The sequence below is a fragment of the Macrobrachium nipponense genome, chromosome 12 (assembly GCF_015104395.2).
Source record: "Macrobrachium nipponense isolate FS-2020 chromosome 12, ASM1510439v2, whole genome shotgun sequence".
In the NCBI taxonomy this organism is placed as follows: domain Eukaryota; kingdom Metazoa; phylum Arthropoda; class Malacostraca; order Decapoda; family Palaemonidae; genus Macrobrachium; species Macrobrachium nipponense.
In genome coordinates, this window is record NC_087205.1 from 47,333,100 (window position 1) to 47,353,990 (window position 20,891).

The following is a 20,891-nucleotide window of genomic DNA, read 5'->3' on the forward strand; positions in this document are numbered from 1 at the left end:
TTGAAAATTAGTAAATCAGCATCCAAAAAAAAAAACATTACATCGCTTTAAGAGAGAGGAGAGAGAGAGAGAGAGAGAGAGAGAGAGAGAGGAGAGAGAGAGAGAGAGAGAGATTATCGTAGCATTTGTAAAATACTTTCACATATGATTTTTGTAATTACAGTTATTATTATTATTATTATTATTATTATTATTATTATTTGAAAATATTAATAAACATATTACGCATATATGTACCATAAAAATCTCTCATCTCAGTGAGAGAGAGAGAGAGAGAGAGAGAGAGAGAGAGAGAGAGAGAGAGAGAGAGAGAGAGAGAGAGAGAGTGGAAATTTCATGCCCACTTGATGGCAGCAACAAATCAGCTCCTTCCCCCTCCGGTCACTTAACTTGATACGTATATCTGAGTTTTTTTGGAAAGAATCTGACTGGGATTTCCTTCATTCTTCCATAATTTTTTAAATTTATAAGCTAAAATCTTACTAATTCACTATGGTATTTTTCTTAATGAACTGATATTATTGCTGTATAATTAATATTAATATTTTGAAAATAGTAAATCATTTATTTATCATACAAAAAAACATACATCTTTGTAGTAGAGAGAGAGAGAGAGAGAGAATTATTATTTTTATTATGTGATATTTAAACTTATTAAACTTACTAATACAGTATTAATCAAAATTAATATTTGAAAATTTTAGTAAATCTTTTTGTATCATAAAAATGTATTTAGTCATGAAAATAAACATCAAAATACACTAATTAGTGATTATTTTCGTCCGGAAAAATTCACAAATGGCGAGTCCGTCCGCAAATAATTTCTAGATAGGTTCCAAAGAAAAATATGCGAATGTGTGAGTCCGGAGAATGCGAATACGGGGGGAACACTGTGTATGTGTATGTATGTATGTGTATATATATATATATATATATATATATATATATATATATATATATATATATATATATATACACAGTGGTACCTCGAGATACAAAATTAATCCGTTCCGAGGCGGCCTTCGTATCATGAGTTTTTCGTATCTTGGAACACATTTTACATGTAAAATGGCTAATCCGTTCCAAGCCCTCCAAAAACACCCCAGTAAATTATATTTCCAGGCCTAAAACACATGTTCTAGGGTTACAACGCCGATCCGACGGAAGAAATATGACTCCAAAAAGGCAAAATACTGTACACACTTGAGTAATATTCAACTGCATGTAATGTTCAACCCCATTTTTACTGCATATATTAGGACTTTAGCGTATGTCCCTTAGCAAGAAGCCTAGCCTATGTTAGCGGTTGCTACTGTAGCCTAGTCTATGATTCTGACATCTAAACCTAAGAGCTAAAAGCTTAGAATATGCCAATAAAACTCATTTCAAATAATTATTAATTAATCATTAACTATAATACACAAACAAAAAAACAAAAAAACCTTCCAATCGATTGTTTACATTCAGCCCTTACCCGTCTAACGAGTATCGAACGAGCGCCAAGCAATCATTTTTCCTAGCACACAGTAAGCCATGAATTGTCATTAGTATCTCTCTTCAACTAATGAAACTACCAAACAGTATAATAACCATTCATTTCTACTCTTTATTCTATCTTTACCTAATGGAGATACCAAGTTACTGACAGCTATAATGAAACATACGTATACGTAATGTAATAATAAAACAGAAGAAGAATTCTAAAAAATACGTATTTGTTGGCAGTCTGATTTATTTTATATTTTATGATATCTAATTCATGATTTTTTTATTAAATGTATTGCATGTACTCATTTCAAATAATGGAGCCACTACAGACCCGGGGACGATCGATTTTCGCGGGAAAAATATCTGAGAATAACGTTTTTTGCCCTTTTTTGTAATTGACCCAGTAAAAATAAAGCCTGAAAAACATCAAACGGTAAAGGGGGGACCCATTGGGAAACCGGGGTTTTTGGGTGGGGGGGAAGCGGCGAACGACTTTCACGGCGCACGTAACTCTCAATTCCCGGTTATGAGACCCAGAACTTTGACACTTAATGCAAAAGTTTGACCCCTTACTCTGCATTCAAGGTTGACGTAGGCTAGGCTAGCCTAAGACCACTTACATTGCAAAACTTTAGAACGACTAGCCTACATGTAAAACTTCTAGACTAGGCTACCACTAACCGACATAGGCTCCGACCCCTTACTCTGCATTCAAGGTTGACGTAGGCTAGGCTAGCCTAGGACCACTTAAATTGCCGAACTTTTGAAAGGCTAGCCTACATGTAAAACGTCTAGCCTAGGCTACCACTAACCGACATTAAATTAGAAGCTTAGACCCCACAGTAAGGCCGCAGCGGAACGGCGCTTCGCGCCTTATCCGCATTTTCAAAGATTCTTGGCAGGCGAGACATGTTCTGGCAAGAGGTAATATTGCGCTGCGCGCGCTAACCACAGAGGTTACAGTAAGGCCGCGGCGGAACGGCGCTTCGCGCCTTATCCACATTTTTAAAGAGTCTTGGCAGGCGAGACATGTTCTGGCAAGAGGTAATATTGCGCTGCGCGCGCTGACCACAGAGGTTACAATGAATTAGCCACAGTACATACATAAAAACACGACTAGCCTAGGCTATAAATCCCGCCATAACTGTAGCATTAAACACATTCCTCGTTCGCCACAGCCTTACTGTTTGAACACGTGCGTCGGTACTGGCTTCGAACTAACCGAAACACTAGTTTACATACAAAATGCGGCATCATGTATGTTCCTACGTGCCCACAGTGAATTAGCCACAGTACATACAAAAAAACACGACTAGCCTAGGCTATAAATCCCCCCATAACTGTAACATTAAACACGTTCCTCGTTCGCCACGGCCTCACTGTTGGAACACGTGCTTCGGTACTGCCTTCGAACTAACCGAAACACTAGTTTACATACAAAATTCGGCATCATGTATGTTCCTACGTGCCCACCGTCGGGCCTATAGATCTGTTCGAACACGTGCTTCGGTACTGGGTTCGAACTAATCAAAACGTAACCACCGCCAGGCCGATAGATCTGTTCGAACACGTGCTTTGGTACTGGCTTTGAAATAACCGAAACACTAGTTTTAAGGCTAACAAAAATAAATATACAACTTACCTTATTCACATTTCAAAGTCGTTGCTGTGCTGAACTGATACCTTCTTACCGCACTTGCTGTTTGTACAGTTCCACATGTAAATCGGTTGGCCCGTGGCCTCGCTGGTCCCATGTTTCATGAACCGTCGGCTCGCTGTGTTGCACATTGTACACAACCCCGAATAGTCCCCAAGCAACCATTCTCTGTACAACCACTTCATAAATTCGTCGGTGTTTCGTAGGAACTCGATCAGAATACTAATATACAAATGCGTATGTTTATCGAACTCGTCCGCTGTAACACTTTTGGGAAATAATACTGCGTGCGTTCTGTCCATGTCGGCGGTGGCGAACGGAAAGGGCAAATTTTGTGACTGAAGGTATGATTGTCTGATTCATATTCATGGGACATGTTTTTATTGGTTGGAAGGAAGTTAATCCATGTCCCTTGGGGATGACCTGGGTCAACCTGATACAGGATTGGTTTGGTTTAAAATTTCTCGCGTTGGGGGCGGGCAGACGTACAGCGCCTGTCCGCGGCCAACTCGTGAACTACGGGAGCTCCGACCGCCGTGTCAGCCTTCACATCAAGTGGGTACTTAGAAAAATTTACGTTTCACGGGAAATATCGGCGGATGGTATTTTGGTGTAAAATGGTCGGATAAGTGACTTTTCTGGTATATTTTGGAATTCTGGACAACTTTTATTCTATGCATTTTGTTATTTTGGGTAATGGTTCTGGAATTGTATGATCTGTCCCCGGGTCTGCGAACTACCCCAAATAATTATTAAGTAACCATTAACTATAATAAACAAACAAAAAAAAGCTTCCAAACGTCTGTTTACATCCAGCACATACGAGTATCGAACGATCGACAAGCAATCACTTTACACAGTAAACCATAAATTTTCATTATCTCTCTTCAACTACTGAAACTACCAAACAGTATAATAACCATTCATTTCTATTCTTTATTCTCTCTTTACCTAATGTGTTTTTTTTATTAAATGTATTGCATGAATAAGTTTTTCAATTTACAGCATCCTTTTACCAATAGAATACTTAAAGCACAAGGGGTAGATGCTGACCAATAGGAGAGCAGGACCTTATGGGGTGACTAGCATCAGGAACCAATGGGAGAGCGGGAGGACGGTGGCGAGTTTACTCAGTTGGCGGCGCGGGAATTTTAAAATTGTTCTCGGTGGTCCGGGCGAATCTCGGGACTTTACAGCAGCAACCTTTCGTATCTTGAAAACTTTTCGTATGTAGAGCAGTAAAATTTTTTGCATTGGCTTTCGTATCTCGAGTTTTTTATACGTAGAGCCCTTTCGTTATCTCGAGGTACTACTGTATATATAATATATATATATATATATATATATATATATATATAATATATATATATATATATATATATATGTGTGTGTGTGTGTGTGTGTGTGTGTGTGTATGTATGTATATAAATTAATATTTACTTTGAAAAACTACTCTGAGACAATAAAAAAAACTTATCAAATACTATTCAAAACAAGATATCAATGAGTCCAAAACTGTCTTGAAATGAGACAGTTTTCTTCCTTTGCCACACCATGAAAATTATAAACATTTCTCTCTCAAAAAGTGAATCCTTTAGTCCTCAAACTAACAGGCTCAGAATTTAAGACAAAATGAAAATTCAGGGTGACCATTCAGCCCTGTAATGATCAGTCATATATACTTGCATAAGGACTGTAAAAGAATACATTATTCATTATGAAAACCTAATAGCACATAAATACTTAGCGAACGAAAATCATAATGCATATCATAAGTTACCCAGCTTTTCACAGATTGAGCAAGGATCAATACACCTAACCAAACATTTGTAGGTTAATATTCAACATCTTTTTATATTTTATTTATGATAGACAAAACGTAATAGAGAGTTTTGATTTTCAATGCTCTATGCTCAGCACACAGGCCTACAAATTTCAAGTGTTAAAATAAAACCATCTTCAGATGATAGAAAATAAGTAGTCTGAACCACAGAAAAAAATCAATACCAGAATTCTTTAGAATATCAAACATTACAAATGAAAGAACAATAATTTAAATTCCCTTTAGATGGAAATGTTATGTAGCAAGCCACATAACATTCCCATATGTCTTCTGGTAGCCAAGCTACCAGGATATTGATTGCCTGCATAATATCCTATACTAGTAACTTGTTCATTCGTTTTAGATTTAGATAGCTGGCAAAGTTTCTTTTTTCTAAGGCAGCCCTCAACCTAATGACACAGAAACTGACACAATGGTACATCAACTGTGCATTGAATGGTAGTGTCACTGTGCCCACACAACACCCAGCAATTACTTGCCAAATACTGCTTGCTGAATACTGCCATATGCCTTTTGTCAATATTTTGTAATGTGATTGCACTATACATTCTTGTAGAGGTCCATATTTCAAAGCATTTCAAATTTCAGTAAATTTCATTCATAAGCAAATAAGCCTTACATGGGTGAAAATGAATAACGTAAAGATTGTCACCACTTCTTTATGGAGGGATGTAAGTACAGTGGTACCTCGAGATACGATAGGCTCAACTTACGAAAAACTCGAGATACGAAACCTAATACGAAAAATTTAACGGCTCTACAAACGAAAAGTTTTCAAGATACGAAAGGTTTCTGTAAAGTCCGAGATTCGCCCGAACCACCAATAACAATTTTGAAACTCGCGCGCCGCCAACTTAGTAGACTCGCCACCATCCTCCTGCTCTCCCATTGGTTCCTGATGCTAGTCGCGGCCATGAGATCCTTCTCTCCTATTGGCCAGCATCCCTCCCATCATGCATCTATGTACATGGTGGCATGCCTCGGCCACTCGGTACCAGCATCGTTATTGTACGCACGCGGTATTCGTTTCGGGATCGTCAACTGTTTCTGAATCTACTAGTCAGAGTTGACATTGTGATCGTGTTTGTGTCATGTGTATTTTTAAAAAAATTTATAATTTCTTTTCACAGAAAATGGAAAAAGAAGAGCACCTCTTGAGTGACGACATATATATGATTGACCAAGACCTCTCTCGTGGGATAAGTGACCAAGATCTCTCACATGGGATAAGTGATCAAGGTCTCTCTCATGGGATAACTGGAAACTTTGCAAGGTTGGTAGAATCTCCACTCCCTGCTGAACATTGGGTGTTGACCAATCATTTACAACATGCATACCAGTATAATCTTGGCAATTTAGTTTATGTTGAAGGTCAGCAGCCGAACATTCAGTACCCAAATCAGTTGCAGAGTGCATTTGGTTGAACAGGGTTTTGATGGACACCAGGGTCAACAGAGTCATGAGGTGCAACAATTAGTAGATAATTATCAAGACGGGCAGCCGTTAATGAACACTACGCGCTGGCCTTGTGGGAGATTGCCGCTTTTCATAAAGTGCAATCGTTTATAAAAAAAAGACATCCCGAAAAGGCTCACACAGGTCGTATGTTTGCGCAGTTCGATGACGTTTGCCTGAGCCGTTTCAGGAACATTGTGAAAAGTAGGCAGAAGCAATCTTCCTTGGATCGTTATACAGTAGTACCTCGAGATACGAAAGGCTCAACTTACAAAAAATCCAAGTTACGAAAGCCAATGCGAAAAATTTTACTGCTCTACATACGAAAAGTTTTCAAGATACGAAAGGTTTCTGAAAGTCCGAGATTCGCCCGATAACAATTTTGAAACTTGCGCCGCACGCCGCCATCTTAGTGCTAGTAGACTCGCCACCATCCTCCTGCTCTCCCATTGGTTCCTGATGCTAGCCAAGCCATGAGATCCTTCTCTCTGATTGGACAGCATCCCTCCCATCATGCATCTTCTATACGTACGCGCTGGCGTCCCTTAGCTCGGCCACTCCGCACCCGAAACTTTACCGTACACAATCGGCATTCGTTCGCTCCAACGATTTCGTTTAGTAACGTAAATTCGTTAGTGATTTCGTTGCAGTACATATTATTGTGTTGTGCGAAAACTGTATTATTACGTATTTGTGTAACTTTACGTAAATTAACGTAGTCATGGGTCCCAAGAAAGTTGAAATTCACGGAAAGAAGCGCATGCTGTCTCTGGAGACAAAGATGGAGATCATAAAGAAGTACGAAGCTGGTATGCGATTGAGTGTGATCGCAAAGGAATACGGCCGTAATCCGTTGACAATAGGCACCATCCTTAAACAGAAGGATGCCATCAAAGCAACTACACCATCGAAGGGCATCACTATTTTGTCCAGCAAGAGGAGCCATGTGCACGACGAGATGGAACGGCTGCTCCTCATCTGGATAAAAGACAAAGAAATCGCTGGCTATACAGTAACGGAGACAGCAATCGCTCACAAGGCCAGTGCTATTTTCGGCGATTTGATTGCGCAGGCGGAAGACGAGGGAGGGGAAGGGACTTCAAAGCCAACCCCAGAGTTCAAGGCTTCACATGGCTGGTTCGAGAAATTTCGTAAACAGACTGGCATCCATTCCGTGGTGCGTCATGGGGAGGCTGCCAGCTCGGACACGAAAGCGGCCGAAGCATTTAAGAAGACTTTCGACGAGATGATGACCAAGGAAGGCTACAGTTCTCAGCAAGTCTTCAATTGTGATGAGACTGGCTTTTTTGGGAAAAAAATGCCTCGTCGGACGTATATCACGGAGGAAGAGAAGAAGCTACCCGGGCATAAGCCTATGAAAGACAGGCTTACGCTCGCACTTTGTTCAAACGCCAGTGGGAATTGCAAGGTGAAGCCCCTACTGGTGTATCATTCTGAGACTCCTCGAGCCTTCAAAGCCCACAAGGTGCTGAAGGAGAAGCTTCCAGTGATGTGGAGGGCTAATGCAAAAGCCTGGGTAACGAGGCTTTTGTTCACGGAGTGGGTAAATCTGTTTCAGCCCGACTGTGAAGAGTTTTTTGGAAGAGAAGCGCCTCCCCCTGAAATGTCTGCTGGTATTGGACAATGCCCCTCCCCACCCTCCTGGCCTCGAGGAAGATATCCTAGCGGAGTATTCCTTCGTTAAGATTCTTTTTCTTCCGCCCAACACCACCCCTCTCCTCCAGCCAATGGACCAGCAAGTGATAGCGAACTTTAAGAAGCTGTACACGAAACATCTTTTCAAGAGATGTTTCGACATCACCGATACCACAAACCTCACCTTGCGTCAATTTTGGAAGGAGCATTTCGACATCGTCATTTGCATCCGACTCATTGACCTAGCTTGGCAGGAGGTTTCGAGGCGAACCTTGAATTCCTCGTGGAGGAAACTCTGGCCTGATGCCGTATCCGCCCGAGACTTCGAGGGATTCGACGTGGGCGAAGCTGGTACTGCAGAGTCGGAAACAGTTGATGATCCCGAAACTGTTTTGGAACCAGATCTTGATGAGATCGTTGCACTCGGCAAGTCTATGGGGCTGGTCGTCGACGAGGACGACATCAACGACCTTCTCGAGGAGCACCAAGAGGAGCTTAAGACGGATGACCTGAAGGAGTTGGAGGCCATGCAACTTAAGGTCGTTCAAGAGGAGTTCTCTAGCAGCGGCGAGGAAGAGGAGGAGGAGCCTATGACAACGGCAGAAATTAAGGATATTCTAGGCGCTTTTCATAAAGTGCAATTGTTTATCGAAAAAAGGCACCCCGAAAAGGCTCACACAGGTCGTATGCTTGCGCAGTTCGATGACATTTGCTTGAGTCGTTTCAGGAACATTGTGAAAAGTAGGCAGAAGCAATCTTCCTTGGATCGTTATTTTTAAAGAGGCCTTCAGCATTAGCAGGAGTAAGCAAAAAGGAAGAACCAAGTGATAAAAACAGAAAGTTGAAAGCAAAAAGGAAGAACCAAGTGATGAAAACAGAACGTTGAAAGCGGTGATGAAGTTGAAATTCTGTAAAAAAAAAAAAAAAAAAAAAAAAAAAAAAAAAAAAAAAAAAAAAGCCTACGTAAAAGTAAAAAAAAAAGTTAAAAAGAAAAAAAAAGAAAAAAAAAATGTTTACGTAATTTCTAGATTTTTGTAAGTTAAGTGTTACAGTTTTGTTAAGGTGTTTCGTAAATTTTAGTTTTATGGTTTTCCTTAAATTTTTTGTGTGTTTTCATAAAGTTAAGTGTACGTGCGTACGTACGTTATCTGCCGTTTGTCCTCCTCCTCCTCTGCCGCCACTATCGGAGATAGCCTCACTCGAAAGGTAAGCTTCCACATTTTACGTTACAGTAATAATATTTCTTGTACACTAATATACACTTTATTTACAGGTTTTCGATTTTTATTCTTAATTTAGGTATTGAATGGTCCAAATTGTTGTAGTATTTCATTGTTTATAGGTCAATTTAGCTTTATTATGAAATTTAATGGGGTGTTTTTGGAGGGCTTGGAACGGATTAGCCCTTTTACATGTAAAATGTGTTCCAAGATACGAAAAACTCATTATACGAAGGCCGCCTCGGAACGGATTAATTTCGTATCTCGAGGTACCACTGTATTTTAAAGAGGCCTTTAGCATTAGCAGGAGTAAGCAAAAAGGAAGAACCAAGTGATAAAAAACAAAGTTGAAAGCAAAAAGGAAGAACCAAGTGATGAAAAACAGAAAGTTGAAAGCAAAAAGGAAGAACCAAGTGATAAACAGAAAGTTGAAAGTGGTGATGAAGTTGAAATTCTGTAAAAAAAGAAAGAAAAAAAAAACTTACGTAAAATTAAAAAAAGTAACAAAAAAGTTAAAAATAAAAAAAAAATAAATATATTTTTAATTTTAGTTTTTTGTAAAGTTAAGAGTTACAGTTTTGTTAATGTGTTTCGTAAATTTTAGTTTATGTATGTTTTCCTTACATTTTTTTATGTGTTTTCGTAAAGTTAAGTGTACGTACGTACGTACGTATCTGCCATTTGTCCACCTCCTCCTCTGCCACCACTTTCGGAGATAGCCTCACTTGAAAGGTAAGCTTCCACCTTTTACGTACAGTATTTCTTGTATAGCATGTACACTAATACACTTTATTTACAGGTTAATTTGCATTTCGTTATTAAGTTAGGTATTGAATGGTCTAAATTGTTGTAGTATTTCATTGTTTATGGGTCAATTTAGCTTTATTATGAAATTTACTGGGGTGTTTTTGGAGGGCTTGGAATGGATTAGCCATTTTACATGTAAAATGTGGTCCAAGATGCGAAAACCTCATGATACGAAGGGCGCCTCGGAACGGATTAATTTTGTATCTCGAGGTACTACTGTATTATGTATCTCCATGTTGACTAAACATCTGAGCTCTAGATGTACACAAAAGTAACAAACAAGAAATTTCCTCTCACTGTTCTGGTTCATTTATAATGTCGGTCACTATGCTGGCTCCTTCACGAATCTTATTATAAATTCTATACTATCAAGATTATGTATGTGAACATTTGTTCAATACAGTGCACAGTTCTGTAATGCTACTGCATATAGAAATTTCTAACCAACTAGGCTTAGGTCAACTGCATGTAGAAATTTAACAGACAAGGAATGGACCACATGTTTATGCAATCTTATTTTTCACCAATAATTACTGAGGTAGCATTTAGTGGGACAACTCTTCCAACTCCAGATGTTTTACTTACTTCAGTTCTACAATATTCATGTTTGTATTCACAATAAAAACTGAGATCATCTAAGAAACCAAGACTAGTATATGAATGTTTGAACCCTTTACCTATGTGTTTTTCACTGACTGGATACTGTTTACAACTTTACTGTACTTACAGGGAATATTTTACTTATTAGTTGTGCTTAGTATTATGTGATCAATATAAGCAACAGTATAGCAACATGACAATGGTTCTGACTGCTATAGTGGAGTATATTTATAAGTACAAAAACTGTACTTTATTTCATTTTAGAAACTTGCTCACTGGACTGTATTTACATACTGCAATTTGGCTTAGATCTGGGTTTGGCCAAAATATGCTTCTAATTATGGGTCTATTAAAGGGGAACTTCTGGTTAATAGCCATTAAATTTTGTCAAACAGAACTTTTAATAAGCTAAAAAATGTGCCATTGCTCAAATCTGTGCGTAATCCCATTTTTTTACAATTTTATTTCAAATTACCGCCGAGGTACTTCAATGGAGAGCGCCATTTATCCAGGATATGACTATGTTGCCATCTGGCGGATTAGTACCGATGAAGTAGTGTAGTGGTCACCTCAATAACAAGCGCAGCGAAGCAAGAGTATTGTACAGTATTCGTCCTCGGTATTGTCCTGTTCATTTAGGTGAATTGTCATTGAAATAGCATCAATTTTGCCAACTTGTATGGTGTTTGGTTGTGCCAATACTTCTGGCAAGTGTTCAAAAGGCATATCACTCCACAGGATTCCGTCAAATAGAGAGAAATCAAGTCACTGGCTGATGGCTCTTCGAAGGGAGGATATTAACATCCAAACATTTCAACCTACAACACAAACCATTGTCTGTTCGGACCATTTCTTGCCAATAGATTTAAAAGATGACATTGGGAGCAGGTTATTAGATATGGCTATGAAATTCATATAATATGTTTTGGGAACTTAATTTCCCTCTAAACAGACCACGGTACCAATGAAGATAGGGCGGCTATCTACACTATGGTGCCTACACTTGTATGTATTTGAATTGAAATTTATTCTTGTCAATCGTCATGTGCATGGTGTGATGGAGTGAACAGCAGTTTTCTAAATGTGTGTGTGTCCATGAACTGATAAGGGCCCTCACTTAGTCCTTTTTAACCAGCTTAATTAATGGGATTTTAGAATTTAGGGCTGTAGATGCCTAACTAGGCCTACTTCAGGCTACTTCTTTATATTTACTATTTCAATCATATATTTTCAGCTGACAAATACAAACCAAAAAGGATATTATCTGGAGATGCTGTGCTCTCGGAATAGTTCCGCCTGTCTGAGCGTACCATGACATGACGTCACACATGAAAGATGAACCACACATAAATGGCAGCGCCCATGGTGCAATAGAAAATTGGTTATGGAAAAATAAGAAAACGGCCCTTTCAAAAGAATTTTTTCACTAGGGGTACTTAAATGGAATACTACTACTTATGGAACAGCTAAAGTGCAACCAGAAGTTCCCCTTTAAGGTATACATACAAGATGTTATGGTAAATATAAAGAATGCTGCATCTTTTGTACAAGATATAGTAAATAACACAAATGTTGTATCTTTTGTACAAGATGTTATGGTAAATACAAAGAAAATGTTGTATCTTTAACAATGTGCTCACTCAGCAATTCAAAATATAAAACTTAACAGTAAATATACAGAATCTAATATCTTGAGTAATTCAACATTAAAAAAATTATCAATATAATTGTAGATTACATTATACACAATGGCATATATACCATACCTGTAGTTGGCAACACTTGCAGGACGATAAGGATGATCACTTTCAACCCAAGCATAATGGTTACTGGTAGTTGTATGGCAACCTTCCATGGTCTCCGGGATAGCAGTTTGTTGGGTAACAAGGCTAAGATTGTTTAGAGCAGCAACATGAGGCAGAATCTCTTGGATAAGACCTAGCACTGACACAGCACTCTGAAATGAATTAATCTTTATCATTTGAGAACAAACAAATATATAAGAGGGAAAAAATAGCATACTGAAAGAAATAACTGGAATTACAGGAAACAGTTTCATAGAAGACTAAGAGTTTCTGAGACTATAAATTCCAATATTCAAATATTGTATATCAATATCACTTTATGCAGTAACTAAAATACAAAGGTAATCTTAAGTCCAAATTCCAGCCATTGCTCATTAATAAGTAATTCATGCAGATGGAGTAAATAAAAGTTATGAAAAATGTGTATTACAATCCTCTAGACTTCTTCAACAAATCTTACCTTTCATAACACAAACCATTGCTTTACGCAGCTTTATGCTTAATATACAGAAAAAGTTTGAGTCATTAACTGCACTCCTACTGATCTGTTAAGTTGTGCTTGGTTGAGTAGATTAATTATTCTGATATTTGAATATATTGGGACGCCACTGGTGAAACACTTGATAAGGTAATGTAGTGTTACATATATATGTTTTTCAGTGTATATATATATACTCATATTCATCAAATAAGGTAAATCTGTGTGTGTGTGTTTTATTCTTAAACTACTGTTGGAGTTAGTTGGGTATGTTTGGAAGACATTTGGAAATACCAAATACCTAATGAATGATAAAATGAGGGGTCTAGATACAAGCATGGCATTTAAGAAGGATATCTCACACTCAAACATCAAATTTAACCCTTAAACGTGGACTGGACGTATTGTACGTCGACTACAATTGTCTGTCGGGTGCCAAGTGGACATACGTCTACTACAAAAAGTTTTTTAAATATTCGCGGAAAAATAGTTATAGGACTAGTTTGCAAAAGATTTTAAATCATGCCCCTTGAGGGATGCTAGGAGTTCATGGATCTCGCTGTTGTTTTGTTTACAAACGTTACCCAGCCGCGCATGCGCAAATTTCTTTCTTGTTGCACTACAAAGCATCAGCCACGCATCATCGGAGACCTACGGTCAACTTTGACTCGACCGAAATGGTAGAAAAATGCAATTGTAAGCTAAAACCCTTACATTCTAGTAACATTCAATCATTTATCTTCATTTTGCAACACACAGAAAGTCTCTAGCACAATATTTTGATTTATGGTGAATTTTTGAAAAAAAAAATTTCCTTCCCTCTGCACGCAGTAACTCTGCTAAATATCTCAAAATTTCTTTAGTCACCTTGTCGTAACTTTTGCACCATTTTCTATTAGGCCTTACATAAAGTGTTATACAAAAAAATATGTGCAATTACATGTAGAATATAACCAAAAATAACTCATGGTTGTAGCTTTTATTAGTTTTGAAATATTTTCATATAAATCACGACAAGTGCCAAAATTTCAACCTGCAGTCAACTTTGATTAGGCTGAAATGGTTGAAAAATGCAATTGTAAGCTAAAACTCTTACATTCTAGAAACATTCAATCATTTACCTTCAATTTGCAACAAATGGGAAGTCTCTAGCACAATATTTCGATTTATGGTAAATTTTTGAAAAAAATTCTGAGATTTTCTTTAGTCACCTTGTCGTAGTTTTCGCACCGTTTTATATTAGGCCTTACCTAAAGTGTTATACATGAAAATGAGCACAATATCATGAAGAATACGACAAAAAATTACTCATGGTTGTAGCTTTTATCAGTTTTGAAATATTTTCATATAAATCACGATAAATAGAAAAAATTCGACCTTCGGTCAACTTTAACGCAACTGAAATGGTCGAAAACTGCAATTATAAGCTAAAACACTTACAGTCTAGTAACATTCACCAATTACCTTCATTTTGCAACAAATGAGAAGTCTCTAGCACAATATTTCGATTTATGGTGAATTTTAGAAAAAACTTTTTATGTCCATGAGTTACGAATTCATGCATCATTTTGTGATAATATTTGCTCTGTGTTGCTTTGATCGTTTTACAATTTGTTATATAGCAAAATCATCGCAATTTAGTGTACAATACAATGAAAAAAAAAACACATTAGCTTTAACCGTTTTGCTCACAGCACGATTTGTATACAAGTATATATCAAATTTTTTTCACGCTGTCATATATTCCAATATTTATATATGATAATGATTTTTTTTTTCATTTCTGATGGTTGCATACTAAACTTCAGGCAATGACAAAAAAAGGAGCCAAAAATGAAGTCTTAATCTTAAAAACTAAGCGTGCTGTGATTTAAAAAAAAAACTTTTTTTTCTGTTTCGGCGCTAACTCCCTAACCGCCAGCATACGACAGACACTTTTGTAAATAGAGGCTCGGCGTTTAAGGGTTAAACATCCTGCAACCCTTTGGTACCAAGGTGCCAGTTAAAAAGAGACTTTACTGTAATAACAGTGGTAATCTTAATTATGGTATTTTAGTAAATAACAGCAATATCAAAGATATATTTAGTGTGGCTAAATACAAGTATCTGTAGTCTATGGCATCTGGGTAATCATTAGCCTGCCTGCTGTCTCAGCTTTATATGTAAGACCCACCCAAGTGATATATTCTGAGTCATTATTTGGGGAAAAGGGTGTCTTACCATCAATAAGGTACGTATATCCTTCATGTAGCTCTTCCTTTTGCATCTATACTAATATATTCAACAAGTGCTTTATCACCACTTTCATTTTCCAGTTACTGGTACATTTGCTGTAGTACATTATTGACCATAAACCACACATTCCCAAAATTAGTTCTCTCCTTCCTCATTCAACCACTGGCAGCATATCCTACCAACTTCACTGTCTCATGTATCGTCTACCTTTGCATTTAGAGAATTCTGAGTTATAAAATATGGTTAATAAATCTCTAACTTTTGCCGACTCAACAAAATTAGGAGTCTTACAAGTCCTCAGTTTCCTTTTCTCTTTTTCCAACTTATGTACAAGTTCTACTTTAGTACATCTATGTTGCTATAACTCCTAATCCTTAGTATTAATACATAATAAAGCTGATTCATTTAATCACCTTCCTCCTGAGTTACAGGGTAAAGAACATCACCATCATCCCATTCACATGAAACTCAACAACTGACCTTTTTCTTCCTGTTTTCTTTAGAGAAATCGTGCTATATGTTAGGTAAGTAAATTAGACCAGTCCTGAATCTATACATGTAACTACCTATTTCTTGTACAGCTTCTACCACAATGGAACATTTCCATGGCTTTCTTGACTTAATTGACCATTAAAAACAGTTTTTGTACTCATTCACCTGCCTTTGCAAGAATTTCTTGTTTGGCTTGTAAGGTGGGACAGTGTCATTCAATCTTGATGCCATAGTTTGAACTCTCCACAGACCCCAAAATTATCGTTCTACTGGTAGTCTCACATTGGATGAATGCAGCTCTGAGAAAACTCAAATGATTTGCCCATCATGACTACTCATAATACCATCCATTACTTTACATCATCTTCAATTGCTTTACAAATTATGTGGAACCATACACATTTATTTCAAAATGAAGCAATCATGCCTTGTATCAGTCAAACAGGCCCTCTTCTTTGGGACAGAGATCAAGCTGAATCCATTTTGGGTCATCCTTCTGATTGAGAACAGCTAAGTGCAGGTTAGCCACCAACTTTTTGAAAAGTAACATTTTCAGTCAAGGAAAGCTGAACTCTGCAGCTACACCTCGGTATACTTTTACAATGGCTACTAGTTAATACCAAGACCCAACTCCTAGACCTTCCAGATCATTCTCTGGGATCCTTCCCAACTCAATCCCATGTTCCTTGTCAGGGTTCACAAGAAATATATCCTGACTCCAATTCTGCTGGATCCCTTACACTTCCACCAACTCTATTTTTATTCGTCTCATTGCTTCCATCAGGTTTTCATTCACAATGTAGTTTCACAACAGGGTATTCAGACATTAATTCCTCATCCCTATATTCTTTCAGAAGGTAGTTAACCAATACTTTTCGGGGCAAACTTTCAGCCTTAGTATCAGTCTTGCCATGTTAACATTGCTTGATACTACTTGTACTTAACCTGAACTCTGCACAAGCCTACAAGCCTGCATCCTTTATCATCCTTTATATTGCCTACAACTGCAATGTGAATGATTTAAAAGCTTTCTCACTTGAAAATGTGCAACAGCATTTCAATTGATTGCTGCTCATGAAGATATCTGGCTTTAAAAGACTGTGATTTAAATGATGCAAAAATGTGGCCATCTGTTTTATGCACATAAAACACATCTTTACACAACGACTCCCTCTGCCTCCACTCCAACTAATTTCTGATGCCTCCATTCAAGATCAAAGCTTCACATGGAATTGGGCAAATGAGTTACACCTTACCCCTACTCAAGTGATTTTTCCCATTATTATTATGGGGATTCTTTTATTTATTCTTTTAATGTTCTCATAATCACCTAAGGTTTGGTTTCTGTACATAGAACATGAAATTTGTCTTTAAGATTTTCATATGGAACAGTAATAAAGCATCTATAGAGCCTGGAAACACTTCCCAAGGCATCACCACAAAACTGGCTGTAGTTAAGTAAATCTACATTTACTAGAGATGGAGTACGATGCTGAAATGCTTCTGTCTCCAAACCCTCTTATTTTAAAAACTCTATACCCAAAAACTTGGAAAAATGTTATTGACCTGACATATATTTTGTATATAAATACATTATAGTATATCTTATTTCCTCTCCTCGTAAGCGCACATTTGACCTGGATTATATTTGTCAATTACCTAATTCTTCACATTTTCCATTCCATAATCCTAATCCTATTGAATCCTGCCAGTTATACAATATATTTTAGCTGTAGTTAAGGTAAAACTCCTAACAAACTCTCCATTAAACCTGATAATGAAAAACAGCACACAGCAGCATCAGCTTACTTAGTGTTGAGAGCAAACATTTAGATCAAGTGAAGAAGAGTGCAGAGGATGTTTGTTATTCAAGTAAATTTCATGGACCAATGACTACTATGCATTTCATTGTACGTGAATCATCCTTTCTCTCAAATATCTTTGAAACTAATTATTTGGTCGAAATGGTACTTTGACACATTGTACAAGACACCTCCCACTAAATTTTGGTAATATAGTGAACTGTCAAAATGGTGTTAGTTAAGGTGTTTACCCTTGACTTTTAAAGGCAAAGTCATATGAGTCAGCAAGAGTCATTTAGATACAAACATCTTCTATCCCCCATTCCTTCCCTCTCCCTCCCTCCCTTTGTCTCACTTTCTATATCACTGTGTTTCTCATTTCTCCCCCAATAATACTGTTTTCCATGACATTTTTTAATACCAGCAGATAATTGGAGTTCATAATGAAAAGGATAGTGAGGTTTGACGTAATGACAATGATAATGGTTCATTTTTCCCAATGAACAGAGGAACTTCAGTTTTTGTACATAATCACTTCAGAACCTCCCACAAAATCCAAAATGTATGAAAACTGATCCAATAATTTCCATAAAGAATAATGTAAATATAATTAATGAGTTCCAGACCCCCCAAAAAAGGTTAACTAAAAATACATTTTATGGGGAATAAACAGCTCCAGTTACTTGGGGATTTGGGGGAAGTGAGCAGACCTTTGTCCCTCATGGCCTTGGTGAACAGGGTGATGGTCATACACTCTGCAGCCTACTCGCATTTAAATAATCTATGAAAATACAATAATGATAATTAAATTAATACAGAATTTACAAAACCCAACATATTTAGAGCATTCAGTATTACTTTACATAATATGATAGGCAGGAAAGTGGGCAGCCATGATGGGAAGGCCAGGAAGGTGGTTGATGAGGGCTTAAGAGGGGAGGGGAGGGGAGGGGAGGGGAGGGGAGGGGAGGGGAGGGGAGGGAGGGGAGGGGAGGGGAAGGGGGGAGAGGGAGGGAGGTAGGGAGGAATGAGATGCAGGGAAAAGGACATTCGCAAACATACGTTGGCGATGCTTGGCAACACCTTGTAAGTCAAGAGTAAACGCCTATATAACACCATTTGACAATGCAATATATTACCAAAAATTAGCGGGAGGTGTCTTGTACACTGTTAAATTACCAACTCAATCAAATAATTAGTTTGAAAGATATTTTAGAAAAATTATGACTCAGTTCCTGAAATGCATAGTAGGTCAAGTTAAGAAGTGCAGAAGATGTTAGTTATTACAGTAAATTTTATGCAACAACTACTATATGATGAACTAATTTCACATCCATGCCACAAAGTGCATTCATTATGCTCACGTCTATGAGACGTAAAGTGAGTTCATCATGTTTATAGTAAATTTTATGCAAAAAAAAAAAATAATAATAATAACCTCACTTTACATACGGTAGACATAATGTGAGTTCATTGTTTGTTGCATAAAATTGACTATAACAACAAACATCTTCTGTAGTCTTCTTTACCTGACCTAACTATTTTGCTCACAAAACCAGGCAGGCTGCTGCTGCAAACAATGTGTTTTCTAGTGGCAGGTTTAATACTAGTACTAAAATGTGGTATAGTTTACCAAGTGCAGTTGTAGTATCTTCTAATCACCAAATGATTAAGCAAGCAACAAATTCATTCCTGCTTTCTGCTGGCATCTCCTGAACTCAGGTGTATCAGTTTTATTTACTATTCCCTCATATTTATTCATGTATCACCTTTTCCTATTATTTCTCTCTCTCTGCAGGCTACTTTCCCTTTAGTACACCCCTCTTGGGTTTAGTCTGTTGACTCTGTCATAAGGGTTTTCAGCTAAAGATTTAAAGAAAGAAAAATGAATGAAAAAAAAAACACTTCTTCCATAATGTAAAATAGCCAGTTAATATAGTACACATTCATTAGCTAAATTACTAGTTGCAAACATAAAAGTCAACAGACTTCTGCTTACAAGACTGTTATATAAATATACTTAAATTGTTTATATTCAAATTTACATGTAAGACATGCCAAAACACAAACAATAATGATACAAAGTAAATTACTTGAAAAAGAAATATGCTTACATAGTGAACTTAAACTTTCATAAAGTTTTGGATTTATGGTGCAACATATTTCACATAAAATATACTGAGCAATCTAATCACCAAGTGTTAGTTGGGAACTCTGGCCTAAACTGTCAAATTATATGAATCATGATACAAAATGTTTACCCTGGGATCTGATGTAGCTAGAGGTCCTACATGGGAGAGAACCAGAGGCAACAGCATTGTCAACAATGGAGCTGATCCAAGTACTTCAACAGCAGTTTCATCCCCAACTCCTAAACCCATTATCATCAACTCAGTAGCCACGCGAACAATGCTTCCAACCATTGCCAAAGCTGACTTCCTTGCTTGTTGTTCAGCTATTTCTCTTGTACTCTGCTGGCTTTCAGGATCCTGAGGTGTACTAAAATTAAAACAAAACATTTAGTTTGCAAACATAATATGCAGTTTCATAAAAATAATGTCTAAACCTATGAGATAAGATAGGCATAGTATTTGTCAACAAAGTAAGATAAGTATGTACTGTACTGGAAAATGCTACAAGTACTATACAGCACAGAAACTTCAAGGGAACAATATCTACAACATTTCATGATGTGTAGTGTTAAAAGCTAACAATACCATACAATTCAAAACTGATTTCCTAACATGCCTCCCAGCACTCTGACAATTTAGGACCAAAAGGTCAGTCAGTAAAGCTATCTAAACATGACTAGATCTTGCTTTGTACATGCTAATCACCTTATATACTGTACGTGTACTTTTCACAATCAATTTTTCAGTTTTATGGTCTGGCAGAAGGAGGCTACAGCAAGTATTCTATGCAATTGAAGTTTGTGCAGCTCATTCTGCCATAATAGCTGGCATAAAGCCAACAATGCATCCCATTACCATGGCTTTCCCTGATTTTAGGTGTTCATATTTGTAGTCAGATTCTCCTATTTCTTTTATGGTGGCAACATCATAAAACAAGATCTGTCTTTAAAAACAGCAGAAGTATTGGACGTTGCTCCTAACAAAGACTGTCAAGCCTCTGTCCCTGTAAGGTTTAGGAAAGAAATATGCCTGAATAAAGCAGGGTGATCTTCTGGTTCCAGTTTATATCGTGGTAATTAAATAGTCACCTGTAAGTGGAGTGAAGTATAGTTAGAGATTTTAAGCAGGGTCATTCAACCTCGTGCCCCTGGGACAAAAGTGGCCCATTTGATTTTTAAAGTGGCCCGCTAGAGAAAAATAAGTACAGGAATATTTTTCTTT

General features: G+C 37.4%; 1 protein-coding gene across 11 annotated transcripts in view; it reads right to left on the minus strand.

Moving 5' to 3' along the window:
• The window catches only part of LOC135224515 (E3 ubiquitin-protein ligase MYCBP2-like), a 1,655,355-nt gene that overhangs the window by 680,557 nt on the left and 953,907 nt on the right, over positions 1-20,891 (minus strand). For all 11 annotated transcript variants that reach the window (XM_064263565.1, XM_064263560.1, XM_064263570.1 and 8 more), the window contains 2 exons: positions 19,800-20,037; positions 12,493-12,683 (listed from right to left, as the gene is read on the minus strand). In XM_064263565.1, coding sequence (XP_064119635.1) covers positions 12,493-12,683; positions 19,800-20,037 — 429 coding nt within the window. The remainder of the gene's footprint in view (positions 1-12,492; positions 12,684-19,799; positions 20,038-20,891) is intronic.